This window comes from Porites lutea, chromosome 9 (assembly GCF_958299795.1).
Source record: "Porites lutea chromosome 9, jaPorLute2.1, whole genome shotgun sequence".
In the NCBI taxonomy this organism is placed as follows: domain Eukaryota; kingdom Metazoa; phylum Cnidaria; class Anthozoa; order Scleractinia; family Poritidae; genus Porites; species Porites lutea.
In genome coordinates this window covers 17,033,691-17,052,339 of record NC_133209.1, presented here as the reverse complement: position 1 = coordinate 17,052,339, position 18,649 = coordinate 17,033,691, and the positions used below count along the sequence as shown (strand labels likewise).

Genomic DNA, 18,649 nt, shown 5'->3' with positions numbered 1-18,649 from the left:
GCATCATAACTAGAATGGGTAAAGGACGCGGACAGCACGATTTTGAAGTCGCTGTAGCCTGTTATCCGGTGGGGATAGTCTAACCCCTTTTACCTTATCGCACATATACCTAGTTCTTAACACAGAAGCAAACAAAGTAATAAACAATGTATGTAAGATCTTCTTTATTCCCCCCTTAATAATTTTACATGAATGCCCCGACAGTGAACTTCATGAATTTCTCTACAAACCCTACCAGGATAACCTATAGCTATAGATACGCTCTTAAATATATTTTTTTTTGGTACTTTTAACTAATTACTTTCCTCTACTTGTTGTGAACGAAAAGTAAGGAAACAAATCGCTATCCCAAGCATTTTATCCAGAGTGTAGCTGCAAGAAGTATTTACTCGATTTAACGCCGTGACTTTTAATGAGTTTTTAGAAGTTCTGATACGACGTTTATCCAACGATAGCGTTTTATTTCAAAATCACAATTAAAGTGATTTGCTTCTGGCATTATGTAAAACAGAAAGATTTTTGAAGTTCCTAAGTCAAGCTTTTTAAAAGTTGAGATAGAATCGCAGTTGTCTGGATGGTGTATAGATATGTTACAGTATTAATTAAGTAGATTACCGAGTTATACGGAATTCTTTCTTATAATCCTCGAATTAAACGCCGTAATTTTTCTTCCATCTGCGGCGTTTAATCGAGAAGATTCTGTACATCAAACGACAAAAACAACGGGCTAAACAGGTTCAAAAATCCCGATTGCAACCCGTTTCAATTTAAACTTTTCTTCACTCGTGCCCCTCAGTGCTATTTTGCAATCGCGCCGCTCGCACCAGGCTTCGACATATTCATCAATAATCATGACATTTAAATGTGTATTGTGTGTGTTCACTCTTGGAGCTTTCTAAAACGGCAGAAATTAAAGAAAAGCAAGGCATTTTTTTCCACGATTGTTTCATTGCGTTACAGTCGTTAAAGAACCATTTTCTGAAAACAGCTCAGTGTCCAAGTTCACTGTCTTAAACTCTTATTACAATTACTATGAGAAAATAGAACTAAAACTAGTGTGACAGAATTTTAAAACCTTAGCCTCAAAGTAAGTTGACAATATTTCAATTCGCTAACTTAAATTTAGGTCAACTAAATGTCTTGCTAAATTATCTGAACTAAATATATTTTTTCTGACAGTGACCGAGATGAGATTGGAAAATGTTCGTGTAGATGGAGCAAACCAAATCTTTCTCCTTACTCTCACATTACTCTTAACTTCTTTGCCGTTAATTCCAAGAAAATTTATGTCAAATTCGCTTTTCTCCAAGGGTTCCTGGATTTCTCCGTTTACAATCATAGGCTCACCAGGAATGCTGGGAATTTTCACTTCAATTCCGTGTTTGAGTAAAAGGTCATCATCTTCTTCAAATCCTACATTGTCTGGAAAACCATCAAGTTCTACAATCTTCAGTAGAACGAGAAAAAAAAAGAAAACAAGGGAATGAGATTTGTTAATCAGCCCTAATAATAATAACAATAACGATAACAATAATAATAATAATAATAATAATGACAATGTTATTGTTATTATTATATTTACTATTTTATTCAGCAATGATGATGATGATGATTATACTGAAAGTGATAATGAGAATGAGAATAACTCAAGTTAACTAAAGCATGGGTCTCCACTTATTCAGCGAAAAATTGGGGTGGGTGGGTGGGGGTAGTCTTTCTTTCAAAGCTTTTGCAGTAGCAGCTTGAAACTTGGTCTGACAAGCACACTTTCATTTTTTGCCAATTTGGTTATGGGCACACTTTTTCTTGTGTCCTTAAACTTTTTTTATTAGTTGCATAATTTTAAGGCCTTCAGGTATATCATTTAACATATTGTAAAGGAAAAGTGTGATTAAAGGAACCACTTGAAATGGGGGGAATGAGCACTAGTCAGAAAAACCGTTTATCCACAAAAGTAATTACATATTCAAATGTTGCCAAGCACAATTTGGTAGTTCTTTATATTGTAAGTTGTCTTGTAGCAATTTAGTTGGATGCTTCGAATCTAAATGGCTGCCATTTTTGCTCAAAGATTTTTTGGGAGTCTGTGGTCTTAGGAGGTCATGTGACGTAATTTACATAATGTTCATGTGATGAAATCTCATGTCTTACACAGTTCACAGCTTCATTACGAACGAACCCCTCAGTTTTCAGCGAAAATAGCTTTTGATCCATGCATCTTTTTACTTGAGAATAAAAACGGTAATGGAAAGATGGCTTATGAATTGACAGGGAGTTATATTTATTGCCTGGAAGGATTCGAAGCTTTTGGTATCTGATCTGACGTAAAGTAAAAAAAAAAAAAAATGATAATGATGATGATAATGATATAGTATACTGGATCAACCGAGCGTTGTTACCTGATAGAAGTCAGAACTCTTGGTAGGGATGTGAAACAAAAACACGTTTTTCATGTCACCGTACATGACGTAGTCACTTTGGTCAGGAGATTCGTGATTGTCAAAATGCTCGTAACGTGGAACGTCTACGATCTTCATTTTTGGACTCATAAACGGGTGGTTACTGTTATCAGAAGGCAAACCAATGAAACAGTCGAACTCCTCCAATTCACCAGAGTACCCTGTATCCTTGAAGAAGACATCATGGAGTCTTTGCCGTTTGCTTCGAAAGACAATTGGTTTTCGGACACCATTTTCCTTTAACAACTTCTTTTCTGTCGTGATGTACTTCTCGACGTCCCTGTCGCACATGAATTTTAACTTGACAATTGCTTCGTACTGCTTCTGAACTCTGTTAAAATCTCCAACATAACAGGCGATTACTTCGTTCTGTTCATTTACAACTCCCGTACTGACAAAGTTGTGGAGGGCAGTAGGATCAGTAACCTTGAATATAAAGGAGAGATGAAAATAGCAATGCTGGTCATAAATCATTGATGTATTAAGGGCATTCCACCTTTTACTTAAAATCAAAGGTTTTTAAAAATTAAATTAGCCCTTACCCTTCCAATTGCGCACAAAATAGTGTTCCTCATGACAGATGACACGTGGTCCATAAAATCTAAAGACGTGACCCAGGGATCCATGCAAGTTGTTATGATATATTTGACTGGTGTGTCGTTGTTTGAGTTAAGCTGAATAAAAAAAGGAAGAAAGAAAGATGTGTAGATTAGTGCATATTGCAGTTTAGGCACGCGTAATTCTGGCTCACTTTTCATGGCTGTGGTCAAGAAAAACCATCGATAATTTTCAGTTATTTATATGGTCCTAGATATATCACGTGATCTTTTAAAATATAAATCGAATTTCGAAAAGGAAAGGGAATCGAGAAGGTTTCTCTTTATACCAGATTTCGATTCTTGTTGTTTTCTCTTACCCCTAATCTTGTCTTGAAATTTGTGGCTGCAACACTGTGGACGTGGGACACCAGACTTGACGAGGTAACAAGCATTGGGATGCGAAACGCTGTATGTTCCCCTGATGTGTGAGTGAGGCTTTCGAATATCGCTGTGTTGATTGCATTGCACACTTCAACGCTTTGGTTTCCTTTTAGGTTTACAGCGAAACACGGTATCAAGGTGTCAGGGCCCACTTCCTTTAGGTAAAGCATAGCTTTATCATCCTAAACGACAGAGAAGATAAAACAGTACTTAACTTTTTTGCTGTGCGTGTTATCAAAGAGTTGCTTCGCTGTCAATCTTAAAGTAGAAAAAATTGTCACCGCAAGCAAATTCAAAGGGTGACGTCAGTTAGAGTGCTATTGCTCCGTTTATAACAAAGGGCTTTAATAGTACCCTGAACGTCTGCTTTGATGAAACTTTCATTAGACCATTTTAGCTTGTAAGTTTCGTTTTCCCTATTCAGACCACGTGATGATGTTCGCCTGGAGATTTTCCTTTTTGTCTTTTCATACATTATGCATACATATGCACGTGGATGCACATGTATCGGACGACGTTTGAAAGAAACAATTCTCTCAGGTACGATCACGTGGTCTGCAATTGGAAAATAAAACATACAAGCTAAAACCGGTCTATTAATTAATGATCGTTTGGTCCTAAATTTCTCAAATCCGATGAGCTGGCAAAAGCCTGGTCGCACCTACACCTATAACTAGTAGTCAGTTAAGGTCGTGAAAGGCACTCAGAAAGAGTTTCTTGCCTATTCGCTACATGTATTTTGTCGTATGTTTTCTTAGAATAGGAATTAGTTGTCGGGAGTCATTCAACAGCAGAGTTATGTATAAAAGTTATTAATGCAATCACTGTAGTAAATTAGACTGACGTTATTGGGCCGTACGAAACCTCCTTCTATTTAATTACTCTTGACTAATAACTCTGACTTATAAAATACCACTTGTGCAACGCCTGCGAGTGGTATATCGTGAAATGTCCCACTAGTGACTTGATTTCAGATAAACAAGCTAAAAGATTTACCCGAGCAATTTCTTCGTTGCTTTTTCCGACAATTCGTTCTCTGATGAATGTAATATGATCGTCCTCTGACCAGTTAGTCAAACTGGGTAGAGGAATCGTCGTTTTGATGACAAAAATGTCGTCTTCTTTGGCCAGAGTTGCCCACTGACAGTACAGGATCTTTGCGTTGAACATGCACTCAGCCAGGATACGACCATAACCGTTTTTGTGAAGACCAATGACCTAGAAAATGAGGAAACGATATTGAAGAACACTAAGTAAGCTTTATACATCCTATAAGCAACTGGCAAGAACAATAGTCGACTAATCCCTCTTTTAAACATAAATTCTGTGGTACAAAAATTATGCTTTAATGGACTTTGATAAATTTTCGAATTGTTTACTGTTTCCGTTTCCAGCGGAACAACCAGACCTGAGGGTTAAAAAAGGCTTCGCCACACATATTAAGGTTTTCACATCCATGTTGACAAATTTCGAGCTTACTTAGAATACGCACATCTGTGCTTTCTGAAATCGAAAACCTTCGCTTCTTTGACCCTATGCTTAGAATAACAACTGTACTATAAGCATCAAGCTCACTTGTCTCCAGAAGAGACTGACTCAAATTCTATGGTTATTTTTTATGATGATATCACACATGAGCCAGAAAAATAACTTGTTGTTTTGTCGATAAGTAGTCGTAATAATTGGGCTGTCTTATATAGACTTTTTTTTAATACATTACTAAAAGAAAAAGATTCATAAATGGTTACCCTGTTTGCCATCATGACCCCTACAGCAGCTGCCCCCGGTTTGGATCCCTCGATACCAACATTATTAAGAAGCATGTTCCCATGCAAAAAGAGCGCCTTACTGGTGATTGACAGAAATGAATTCATCTTTCTGTCTCTATAACAGATTGCACCACCAGGATAAGGACAGAACCCAGATTTGTGGGGATCAACAGTGATTGTATCACAATGGTGGAGAGCTGATAACTGTTCGTGGACGTAGGAACTCAGGTACATTTCTGGAACAAATCCTGTTTCTTTGGCTGTCGGCATAGGACTGCTCTCCGGCTGCGCGCGCAGCATACTACAGAAATATCCTCCCCAGGCTGCATCCGCGTGAATGCTGAAGTTGAGACCCTTCATATAAATAAAGACATGGGTTTTTAAAATTGACAATTCTTCAAAGTAATACCTAATTTATGGCATAAATATTTTAGGAAAGTGGTGCCAGGTAAAAAGGGATCTATATAATTATTACATTGCCGAAAACGATTGATTATCTTAGTGATCCCGATGAATATAGAAATGATGATTATCATGATGATGATGATGATGATGATGATGATGAGTTTGATGGTTTTGACAGTGTAGGAAATTTTAGATATGAAGTCAAATACAGTTCAAGTTATCCTTACCTTCATTCTAAACTTTTCGCGCGAATAGACAACTGCAGTCACTGGATCAACGGCGCCTTGCTCTGTTGTTCCTGTGACAGCTACAACCGTTATGACTGGAATTTCCTTATCCAATTTTTCCTTTAGAGTGCGGTTCAAATCTAAAATTTCATAAAAGTAAATGTTATCTTTCAATGAAAAACTACTCTGATGATCGATTACAAACAAAGAGTAAGTAAATGTAATTCACTTTCATATATAAGTCACAACTTGGTTAATACGCATTTTGTTAATGTTAATTAAATACACCTGACAGTTACTTTTTCTGTTTCCGTTTTCAGGTTTTTTGTTGTTAATTGTTTAAAAGAAAAAAAAAGTTGGGGCTAAATGGAGACAAAGGACAGAAACTATACCAACCAATAGGGTCCATCCGCGAGTTTTCGTCAACTGCTACAGAAACAAGGCTCTCTCGACCAAGTCCAAGGATTGTGGCTGCTTTCGTTAAGGAAATGTGTAATGTGCTTGGAACAACAATGCATGGACTTTGTGTTAGCATATGTCGCCTTACAAACTCCTGTGTCCCAATGGACTCGTAAAGGTACTTCGACATTATTTCCATAAATTCATGATGTTCGAGGCTTGCCAAAGCTTGTACATCTGAAGGCATTTGTAAGATAGTGTCGACATCAAGGTTAAGGAGTTCCCACTGTGAAGCGCTGATTAATTCTTCTTCTTTTCCTCTTTGAGGAAATAAAACCTGACCGGAGAAAAATAAAGTTAGAAAAAAATATGAATCCGTCACTAAACACTCACAGGACATGGTTAATTCTCTTTGCCAGGAAATAATAGTTATAATAATACTAAAAAAATCTCGATGTTTCTCTGGCTGAAGCGAGACAAACTTTGAGAGTCGAGGGAATCTAGACAAGATTTTTAAGCTGCAGCAAAATAACTTGTCGGGATCATGCTGTTTTTTTTTTTTTTTTCTTAAAGTATAATCATTTGTCCAAATCTTTATTTCAACAATTTAATATTCTCAATATTTAACAGATGAATAAATTTGTTGTTGAATGTCTAAAATATCAGTCCTCACAAAATCAACTTCCTGGAGCGTTAACAAATATTTAATTTTAAGAAAAATAATGAAATCCATTATCATAACACTCGTTTATACATAAACGTCTACATAAGCCCCTGGGTAAAACAAACGTACGAAAATTTGCTGTTGCAAACAAGGGGTTAGATATAATTTATAATAGCTTAGCGGATGACATAAGAGATAGTCGGTCAAGTTATTCTTTTAAACTTATTGAGAATATTCATCTGATGAGTGAAGAGGTAGAACGAAACAGTGATGCCACATTTGTAATATTTTATTTATACATTCGATGTAAGCACATACATAGTATTGATGATGTAAAACCTTATTTCCTAGCCAAAATCGTCTATGTCATCATAATCAAATGAAATTGATGAAAACTGACATGGAGTCTCCTCGATAAGACCACAAAGGTTTCTGAGACTTCCTGTTCGATATTGTAATTATTTCTTAAGTACTATCAAAACATTGTAACCTTACATACAATGTTGAGCAAATCGATAATAATAAAAAAATTAAACAAAAAAAATATAAATGGTTTCCAGTGAAAAGAACCTAAGTTATACAGTGTAAGTGGTTGTGATTTAAACGATGCAATGTCTTTACACCATGAGTACTCAATCAAGTTAATTTCATCGCAGATGTTTACTTGGCATATGAGAGTTATTTAAAACAGAAACTCCATTAATTTTCTCCTATTCTGGTCCTTGTGCCTTCTTAGCACTCTCGGCGGTAAGTAATGTTCATTTTCCACGGCTGGCCAAACTGAAAATGGTATTTTCTTATATAGTCTACCAAAGCTATCCGTGCACATTATGCTTAAACAATGCAAAAGGTAAAGTGCATGTATAAATAAACCAGAACGTAAGTAAAACAGGGAAACGTACCTTGTAACTTTTGGCACCAGAAAGTCTTTTGTCCTTCAACAAAGCTTCTTGCAGTCCCAGTGGAAAGTACTTCACATTTCGTCCCGCCCAAATTGCTTCAATGTTGGCTACAGACCCCCCAGCGGTGAGATGTCCCATACATCTGTCCCTGTCATACCCCAGCATGACACACAGGTCTTTGCCCACCTCCATTTCGTATTTACTTGTGACAGGAGAGGATTCTGATGCGCAGTTGTTTTGGTTGTACAACATTGCAGACATGTAGCCAAGGTTAGCTGGCATCGCTGTCTCCCATTGAACGTGGCCCTAAGGAAAAGAAATACGGGTTGTTAGTTAGTATAATATAATCATAAACAAAGGCGTAGATGTAAAAGCTATATATCCTTTTAATATGAGGGCCAAAACTTTAAAAGGGTCAATAGTTTGTGAGCCTCTTCCTATGGCTATTAAGTGCTACAGGTTCTTTAAATAAATTCTCTTCTTACTTATTTCTATACTTATTTGTTATTATTATAATGGCCTCCTGTTAATATTATTATTATTATTATTATTATTATTACTATTTTTATTAGTAGTGGTAATAGTATATGTATAATATTATATGTATATTATTAAAACGCTGGACCGCCTGCAAGAGTTGTTGATCGCATCTGAGCCGCCAAGAATGTATTTGTTAATCATTATTGACACTGTGATCGTATTTTTATGATTTATATAATTCTTAATGTTATATACTGCTTAATTCTTACTTCAAACATTTCTGTAAATTATGCACATATTTTTAAAGTTGAATAAAACATTACTAGTAGTAGCACTAGTTTTTTTTTAGTAATGAAAAAATTTTATTGACAACAATGCTAACTATATTAAAATCCTATTTACAATTAATTCGCTTGAAAAAAAGAAAAAACTATTCATTCAAAACACTATTTACAATTCCTGTCGATTTAAAAAACACTTCATTTAGCTTAGAAAAAGTTAACTTAACTAAGAAAAATTTATTCGAATTAAAAACATTTCATTTCAATAAAAAAAACTGTCAGCCTCTAAAATTCAAAAGTTTCTTTCAAATGTTTAAATAAAATAAAATAAAGACAATTAATAAGGCATCTATAGCTGTTGAGTCTAGGGAAGTCCTGCTTGACCCTTCTCTATTTCTAGATCCCTGTCCTTAACATCTAAGTTCCTCCTTCTCGGGGTTCTCGATCCCTTTAGGCATAGGAGCGCGCTCCGTAGTAGCACTAGTAGTGGTATCAATTATCATTTTCAAGACCTTTGTCGTTATCATCACCATTCTCATTTTCAAAACTTTATCATTATCATGGTCATTATCATCATCATTATTTTTATCATCATCATTTTGTTGTCATCATCATTAACTTTATCATTATCATTACCATTATCACTGTCATTATCAATATCATTATCATTATTATTATCATTATCATTATTATTATCATTATCATTATCATTATCATTACCATTATCACTGTCATTATCAATATCATTATCATTATTATTATCATTAGCATTATTATTATCATGATCATTATTATTATCATTATCATTACCATTAACTTTATCATTACCATTATCACTGTCATTATCAATATCATTGTCTTTATCTTTATCTTTATTATTATCATTATTACTATCCTTACCATTATCTTTATCGTTATTATTATGATTATGATTATCATTAACTTTATGATTATCATTATCATTGTCACTGTCATTATCATTATCATGGCTTTGTTTTTATCTTTATCTTTATCGTTACGTTCGTCAATATCGTTATGTCGGTTATTATTATTTTTCATGAGGAAAAAGAAAAAAAAACGAAATGAATAGATGAATTGATGCTTGAAAGTAATTAATTCTTGATTTATTTACCTTGTATCTTGAACTGAAGAATGGAACAGACTTTTTTAATTCGGCCTGCAATTTTTCCATCTCAGTTTTTAACTTCTCCATGGCAAAGTTGAAGGATCCTGCTTCTCGAAGCTGGTCTGTGACGTAAGGGGGATCACAGGGAAAGTAACTGTTGAACACAATGGACAATTATTGGATGAGGTGAGTATAACATGAATAAATGTGACACTTTTTTGGTGTGAAACCATTTGTCTGTGAGCACCGGCACGTCTCTTAGTTTTTTTAGATAACTTAAGAGCTCTTTGTAATTAGAGACAAGGACGATTACGAGCTGACGAGATTTTCTTAACACAAAAGTAAGTAGTGAGCGTGCGTGAACCAGCGTCGTATCTGCGGGAAACGCGGTAGCCGTTTTAATTCGAATGAAAGTTGAATAAAACCATTCATGGTGTCTATATTTGCTTAAAATACCAGTTTCGGAGAATCTCTATACGGCCTGCTTTGTCCCCTCTCCGTTTTGTGCGACCTCTGTACGTAGGCTTTTGGATTAATGGCGCAAAGCTTACAAATAAGCCATGCTTCTTGTTTCGACAATTTCAAATAACTATAGGTGTGGCTGAAGTGATTAATTACAAGAAAAAATTCAAGTCTGTAAGATAAATAAATTACCCATTTAAGAAAAATAAATGAAGACAACACGTTATAGCCTGATTGTTGCTGGCCACATTACATGTGTGCTCCTATACTTTAAATTACCTTTGACGGAATCCGATATGCGAATCGACAGCCTTCGTCAAGAGGTCCCGAAACACTTCCCCATTTTCTCCTTTGGGTCCCAAAAACCAAGCACCAAGGGATGCCCATTGTTTTTGCCTGTCGGTCACGTGATCCCCATTTGCAAGAGCCTTTCTTTGCTGCAAGTCCATTGGTACTTTCGACCAGTGCGCTCACGATCCTCTTCTCGAAAACAGTTTTCCCCAAAGTCTAAATATCCTTGCAAAGAGAAGAAGACGTCTTTATGTTAACTAATTAGCAAAAAGCTCTTTGTGTCTGAGAATGAGAACCGTGACGACTTAGATAGAAAAAAAAAGTAAATAAAGAAATAATAAACTGTACATTTGGTCATAGCACTGGTAATAATACCTGGGTAAAAATACTAAGAGCAAATCTCTCAGGAATAGGTATTTTTATTGATGCATTAATTTATCATGATTTATTTATTTTCTATTTCTCGATTGCTTTGTTCGTTAGTTTTGCATAGATTTTGACTGAATAATAATTTCGTTTCGATGGTTAACGAAAAAGGAATTTTTTTAAAGACCCATCAATTGATATTTTCATAAATTGAAAGTAAGTCATTCGCAAAGGGCGATCTGGTTGCCGAAATAGGCGTTTTTTTTTTGGTTTTTTTTTTTCAACGACTACAAAAGATTTTTACCTTCTTCCTTCCCCACCACTTACCCATCCATGGTGATCGAATAAATTATATTCCTCCCTTGTGGAATGACAATACTAGGACGTTACGGAGTGCAACTAAACTGTATCGGAGCTGACATGAAACACTGAAAATTCTCAGTCTGTAATTTGCCAAGTCATTCAAGTCAGGCGCGACAATAGGTTTGTCAAAAAATCTTCAAAATAAAGCCAGAATTCTGATACTTTCTGACCACGTAGTCGACGTTTATTTCAAATTTAATTTAAATTGCAAATACTTACAAAAATTGTTGACAGGGTTGTATGGGTTTCAGTTAAGTCTTGCTTCGCTGAACAGAGCAACAGTAGGAAAAACCTTAATTTATAAGTATGTTTTCGAAGGAAAGTTTATGCGTTGATTTAAAAGAAGTTTCTTTTTTATCCCATAACATTTTGATTTCAAGGACACTTGCTTACAGCAGCGTTTAACAATAGTTCTATAAACGCAGTAAATATGGGCCTACGTAATATTAATTTTTTTATTACGGAACAAAAGGCATTATACCACCTTTTATAAACTGCGCAATTCAATCAATATCCTGCAAAGTGCGCAATATCATGTCAAAAGGTTTGAACAATGGATTGCTTTCCGAGAACTATATATCACAACACGAGTAGTAGATCAAGGCCCACGTGGCTGCACGCCAACGCAGAAATTGACAGAGCCGTCCACGTAACCTTCCTTAGTTACATAAGCGTTTCCATGACGCAACATCTTGTACCTGCACCATGTTTGCTTGAAAAAGACTGTTTGCAAAGCCGCGGCGAGTTTTAGAACTTTTTTTTCAGGCCATAGGTTTGTTTTCATTTATCGTTGAAAACTTTAATTTTTAATGTCTCCAACGGCTTTCATATTTTGCGTGAGGTGGGGTCTTTTTGGCAGAAATAACAATACAGTTTAACCGAAAAACCGAAAAGGAAGTTAGGTTTGCGGTATTGTACTGTATTTAACGCCAAAAAATTTCTCCGTGAAAGTTTTACAGTCGATTTTTTCCGTTAAGTACAATCGTGGGCTTAGTTTTTTCGAGTGCGCTGCATAACTTAACGTTAGATCCCTCGCTAAATTTTCTGTACTTTTCATCATGCATGAAGGCGATACGATCCTTAAGTTTAGATAATTTTCGGTTGCATGCTTTTCAAATTTTGTAATAAATTTGGTTATTGTCGAGCATTATTGTCTTCATCTTTCTGAATCATTTCGATGTATCAAAGGTAATTAAGGCGATGGGAAACACAGAATATAATGTTGGGTATTGGTGACAGTACTATGAGTTATACATCATATAACTGATAACTTGAAAGGTAGCTTGATGATATAATTAGCATACATAAGCTTGAAACCAAAAAATGTATTCCTGACAATCCCTCACCTTACAGGCAATTTGTGGTTTTCCGGACAGTACGTTATGAAATCCGTTTTTTTTTCCTTGTTGTTTATTTTTTAATGAAGGTTAGATATAAATTGGCATTCTAGACCATCTGTGCTCTTAAATGAAACCAGAATTAAATTCACAGACTTTTGTAAGAAGTTTAAAGTCATCAACAAAAAAAAGGTTATTTTATTTATTTATTTACTTATTTATTTATTCGCAATAAGCAAAAGAAGCATAAGTCAGCTTTGGGTTTTTGGGTACGTAACCCTCGTAATAAAAATTTCCCACTTAGTTAGCAAGTGGTCCTCAAAAAAAGTATCTGAGATAACAAGATATGCATGTTATACTTTGCGGTTTACTGTATGTTTCACATCAACTCAGAAATTGTGGTATACTGCTGTCAAAATATGTATTTAATGAAAAATACCTGTAAGCATTATAAAAATGTACACTCGCCTCTTACCTTTTAGAGTTTTCCGAGGACCTTCCGGCTTCAAAGAAGCTTCCTTAACTTTAGTAAAATTAAGTTGTTGGATGAATTTATATGCATGATTGAAGGTATGGTTACTCAGCAGTTAACGTCAGTTTTACGGGGATGCGGTTTTGGATTTCCCGTTCGCAGGGTCGCTACCATGTTCGACCCTCTTGAGATAATTTTTACTCGATATTAAACCTGTTTCTAATTAGAGGAAAGAAGTTCCGGCAACCCAGAATAGAACCCGGTCTTTTTGTGTTCTAAGTCTCTCTACTTTATTGCAACACTTCCACACCGATCGGCCAAATGTAAGAAACATTTAAATACATATCATAATAAACTATCTCAGAACTCTAAATGTCACAGTTATAACTGGTGACCCTTTGTTCCTTTGCCTAACTCTTAACATAAACTCAATATGGGCTAAAACTTTCTTCTTTCTAGGAATAGTTAGAAATATGGCTTTTGCCTGTTAGGCCTTTCTGGCATTCCGCACAAGTGAGTAAACACAATAAAACAAGGTAGACACTTGAGTGGACAATTTTATTAGTTTCACAATCACTGTATTTTGCCTAGGTAAGTTCACTCGAGGGGGCTGTATCGACGCCAATATTGTTTTGTTCAATTTGTAAGAAATGCCATATTGCGCGTCTTTATTCGCAAGGGAACTTGCTTAATGACAAAATCACAGCGTCGTATAAAAAGATGTCTCACAAGCATTGTAACTCAATCGTTAGAACAACAAACTTTGAAATAACAATTTTAAAAAAAAACCTATTAGGCTAACAAGTTTTTTAAAAAAACAGTAAATAAAGTAATCTGACCTTTTCAATCTTCTTGAAGTTTGTCCATCCGTTCCTCCTATTGTCATTATTTTTACCTTCTTTTTATAATTTGAGTAGTTAGTTTTATTTTTCACTTAGTTTGGTTGCTGTTGTGATAAATTTCGTGACGAACATGGCTGAAGGGGCTGTGTCACGGCAGTCCAGTTCATTTTGTTTAATTTTGCCAATTACTCGCCCTCAATCGCTATGGAACTTAAAGTAAGCAGAGAAATTAGATGTAAATGACAAAATCAGAGATCCGAGACAAACAAATATGTCACCTGAGCATTATTTTTGAAGTTGCAAGCAGCAGGGATCTACTTTGAAAACTGTTAGGCTGAACAGTTTTCAAAACCCCTAAATTTTAATCCGTTTCCATCTTCTTCAGTTCTGCCCATCCGTTGCATCTGTTGTTTCTGTTATGTTATTTTAACCTTACTTAAAAGTTTTAAGCGGTTATTTTTATGTTTCTCTTAACTTTAACGGGCATTTTGTAATTTCCTAATTTGGCTGAATTTCGTGACACAGCTCCTTAAGACGGTCTTAATTATGCAAAAAACGGTGGAACCGCGGTAAGTCGAACTCTGAAGGGAAACGTAAAACAGTTCGAGTTAGCGAGGGTTCGAGTAATTCGGATCGATTGCAAAATTCAATTTGCCATGTTAGAAATTGATAGTTACTGATTTTTCAGCACTTCAGTGTATGGTGCAATGCAAATTTAACTTATTTCATTAGAAACGGTAACATTACTAGGCATTTTTAATGATAAAACTTGATCTGTTCGTTTCACCGATTAAAATCAAACTACTTTAGTGTTGAACATTGCTAGTTTAGTGATTTTACCTTTTTACAACATGAAGAGGTCAAGCGATGGCGTCCGAATTGAGTTCAAAGAACCAGAATTCGAGTTATCGGGGTAAATTAATAGCGACTTTTTGATCATGGGAAAGGAAACTTAGTTCGAGTTAGCGGAGAATTCGAGTTTTCCGAGATCGAGTTAACTGAGTAAAAATGACTGGTCAGGAAGTTAGAGTGAATTCAAAGTGAAATTGGACTTAGTTCAGGTTAGCGGGGAGTTTGAGTTATCGGGGTTCTTAGTAAATAAATAAATAAATAAACAAATAATTCCAGAGATTATCGGTTACCATTTGTGGTACTTGTCCGTTGAAAATGGCAACGACCAATTACGAAAGGGAAATAGGCGGCGCCTTTCCCCCCAGCGTTCTTCACAGAATGTATATAGACTACTTTTTGAATGTGACGTACATGAAATAGAGCGTGTAAATGAAATTTGACTCTGTTCAGGCGATTCTTGTTAACCCAGGGGACTGACAAAAACAGCAATCTTACTGCGAAATTTAAGTGGATACGCCATCCTAGAACCGACAATCTTATTTATTTACTTATTTATTTATTTATTCCGGTTAGTAATGGGATAGAAACGCGATTCTCGAAAGCTTTTCATTTCGGACTTCCTACTTACAATTTCGGACTTCGGACTTCGGACTTCGCATTCCCAACCTTATCCGACTTCTATAAAGTTTATATGTGGATCTTTAGAGCCGTGGGTTTGAAGTCGTGTCGGCTTCATATATTGATGAACTTACAGCCACCGGAAAGGTCGCTGTCATTAAAGTTGGCTTATATTTTACTTTGCACAACTCAATGCAATGTACCATGCAATTTCAGTAGCAAAGAGCGCGATGAGAATTTGTAAATTGCGCAATGTCTTAACGTCATCTTAGAGGGCATTTGTTGCAAAACGTATGTAAACGCTTGAGCAGGTCACGTGCTAGTTCACGAGCATCTAATTTTACTTAAAGAGATTTTTGACGTGAACGACGTAAAGGCGGCCACATTAGTGTTCTAACACAATGAAACAGCTTAACTTTTTTGTTTTGTAAACGCTTCCTTTTGCTCCATTAATGTTAACTTCTGTTATTATGTTAACTTCTGCCAAAACGACAGTACAATGACATTTATTTAAGTCATAAGATCTTTTTGTTTTTGTTTTTTTTTTGTTATTGTTGTTGTTGTTTTTTTTAATGTGACGTCAAAGCCATTTGATCAAAACTATAAACTAGTATATAGATATTAATTTAAAGAACGTTGTAAGCGTGTCCTCGTACGTTTTGCAACTGGCCACGGCTTTTTTTAAGTTATTCAAAGATTTTACGAAATTTAGAATTTTAGAAAAGTTGCGTACTCACTGTTGCACAAAGTTAATTATCGTTGACGTGCACTTGGGTTTAATGGATATGCGTAGTCATGATACGTTTATCTTTTAGATCAAACGCCGCTCAAACAAACCGTTTGTCTTTATATTGCGTAGTAACAACATGATATTGGACAGTTTGCACAATTTACATATTCTTATTGAGCTGTTTAAAGTATATTTCTGATATTAAGCAGTTTACATAAAACAAAACCTTCAATAAAACCTTTTGAAATGAGTCTAAAGAATGAAAAACATTGATCAGGTAAACTCATTTCAGGGTATAAATTTCCTACGCTTGTACTTTAGCAGAAAGCATGCTCACGTTTCCAAAAATAGAATTATTTAGACTGTTATGGAAGGAAGAAAGAAAGAAAGAAAGAAAGAAAGAAAGAAAGAAAAATAAAACAGTGGCTACAACTATTCTAATTTTTCTGGGAGAGAAAATGTTTGCGTGTTACCATCAGAAGAAATGTGCATCACGTGACTTTAGCAACTCGTAACACGCAATGGCTGCCATTGCAGGTGTGCCTTCTTGTAGAGAGACCCAAAAGTGGCTCGAAAAGCTTACCAGAACGTCTGTTTTGTTGTTGTTTTTGCTTTACTTCTCTAACTGCAAATTAAACCGAAGTATTATCTTACTCAGCCTAATCTTTAGTGAACAGGAAAGATGAAAGAAAAGGTTAAAAGTCTACGTACAAATAGCAAGTTTTCTAATCAAGGTTTAAAACAATTTTATTATTAGAGTTGGAGCCACATCTTATTTTCCGTAAGTTTCAATTGTTTCGTAACCATAATGAATGGTTGAGCTTTTTTCGTGATTTCCGGAAAAATCAAAGCCTGGCCTTGATTATTCCGGATATCACAAGAAATCACGTCTGCCATATTGGTTTCCCCAAACAAATGAAACGGCGGCCACGTTGGTGTCCCAAACTAGTCCCGTGGGAGATCAACCTTTTGATATGAAAAACCTTTCCACGTTTGTAACAATAAATTTGCATAGTTGCTGGCCACGTGGTGAAAAAGCTCTATAATTGTTTAGGGCTTCGAAGCCGCCCGATTATGCTTAAATTTCCAAGACTAAGAGCTCAGTGCATTCATGCTAAAAGAGAGAGGCGTTTTGGCTGAAAGGTCAAGTCGAGTTTTTTTTTTATAGACTTCTTTGGATTGCTCGCTACTTACGGTCACTCCGCAGCAGTAGGTTTGTCAAATAAAAGGTGTAAGTCTTGAAGGACATTAAAACACAAGAATACGCAAGTTGCATCGTGGGTAATCAAACCGAATTAAACTTCAGCTATCCGACCCCTTAGGCGTAACTTATGAATTCAAAGAAAACAATTCAAATTTCCTTGACTTTGCATTTCTTATTGACTTGAAACTCTTATACAAGTCTCAAACGCAATCCACACCCACCCCCCCCCCCCCCTTCCCCCCTCTCCCCACTTTTGACACAGGGCTGCCAACTATCCACTCACTGCTATCTCTGGCCTATTTGCCACCACCAGCCTTGGCCGAAGGCCGTCTTTTAGAAACTAAAAAAGAAACAACTTTCTCTAAGGTTATCATGTGACACGTTTTAATCGGACACTAAAAGTTGACTTGGCGATGTCTCTTTATTCAAGTTTCCTGCAAGACCCATAAAACTATTTAAAAACAATTTTAAGTACAAACTTAAAATTAAATCTATAAAAAAATTAAATTTTGTGCTTTAGATGGTTTTCTTAAAAGAGATAGACAACTTTGCTTTAGCAAATGTCAGTTCTCTCATACTTTGTTTTAAATAAAAGAATGATAAATAGCGAATTCACATTTATTCAAAGGTATTCCAGCTCCAAATTAAATAGCTTGGGCGAAATGTTATAAAAAAATAATAATTTAAATAGCTGTCACACTGTTGTCACATATCCTTAGCCCTCATGCCACCCGCACTAGGCTTAAATATATTTGATAACTGCCATAACAATAAATGTGTTGTGTGTGTTCTTAAAAGGGCCCGGTACCCATTTATAAAATAACAAAATAAATTGTACTTTCAACAGCATAAATTCCAAAACTTGACTAACAGTAGAAAAAAATAGCGAAAAAAAAAAAACAAACACGAAGCAAAAAAACACTTTTACGTTAACTTTTTGCTTGTTTGTTACTGTTTTTGTTTTTCTTTTACAGTCTGAAAAACTGCAGTGCGCTGTAATTACTTAAATACCATAAGGGACCATTTTCTGAGACACCCTTTCTGAGGTCACTGTCGTTAACAATTCAGTGCAAGTCTAAAAAAAACTATGCGTATTGAAACCACTGAGTCTGACATTTTTTGACATTTGGATTTTAAATCTAAACTTCAAACAAATTGGTAATCCGCCGCCAATGCGTGTACGTGTTTCAACTTAAATTTAGCTGAACTAGATGTCTGGCTAAATTCTCTGAACGAAGCATACTTTTTCTATCAGTGACTGAGATAAGATTGGAAAATGTTCTTGTAGATGCATGGTGCAAACCAAATCTTTTTTCCTAATTTCGCCTTGGTCTTGACTTCTTTACCGTTAATTCCGACGAATGATATGTCGAATTCATTTTTGTCCAAGGGTTCCTGAATTTCTCCGTTAAGAATCACA

General features: G+C 35.5%; 2 protein-coding genes across 2 annotated transcripts in view; both read right to left on the bottom strand.

Annotated features, from left to right (window-relative positions):
* Window positions 1–251: 251 nt before the first annotated feature.
* The window catches only part of LOC140948450 (uncharacterized), a 31,757-nt gene continuing 13,359 nt past the window's right edge, over window positions 252–18,649 (bottom strand). The window contains exons 6-11 of the mRNA XM_073397689.1: window positions 5,188–5,562; window positions 4,436–4,657; window positions 3,376–3,621; window positions 3,002–3,133; window positions 2,400–2,885; window positions 252–1,447 (exon numbers count right to left, since the gene is read on the bottom strand). Coding sequence (XP_073253790.1) covers window positions 1,112–1,447; window positions 2,400–2,885; window positions 3,002–3,133; window positions 3,376–3,621; window positions 4,436–4,657; window positions 5,188–5,562 — 1,797 coding nt within the window. The 3' untranslated portion in view covers window positions 252–1,111. The remainder of the gene's footprint in view (window positions 1,448–2,399; window positions 2,886–3,001; window positions 3,134–3,375; window positions 3,622–4,435; window positions 4,658–5,187; window positions 5,563–18,649) is intronic.
* On the bottom strand, window positions 5,826–10,603 carry LOC140947986 (L-tyrosine decarboxylase-like). Its single transcript, XM_073397215.1, has 5 exons — window positions 10,434–10,603; window positions 9,699–9,846; window positions 7,806–8,111; window positions 6,237–6,576; window positions 5,826–5,980 (listed from the first exon to the last, which is right to left on the bottom strand). Exons 1-5 carry the CDS (start codon window positions 10,601–10,603, stop codon window positions 5,826–5,828), a joined length of 1,119 nt encoding a protein of 372 aa, XP_073253316.1.

Bases quoted from the DNA above. Each gene is read 5' to 3' on its own strand.
- LOC140947986 (XM_073397215.1), bottom strand. From the start codon at position 10,603: ATGGACTTGCAGCAAAGAAAGGCTCTTGCAAATGGGGATCACGTGACC. The intron at 9,847-10,433 runs GTAATTTAAAGT...TGTGTTCAACAG, and splicing joins CATATCGGATTCCGTCAAAG to TTACTTTCCCTGTGATCCCC. The intron at 8,112-9,698 runs GTAAATAAATCA...TCTTTTCCTTAG, and splicing joins TCTTCAGTTCAAGATACAAG to GGCCACGTTCAATGGGAGAC.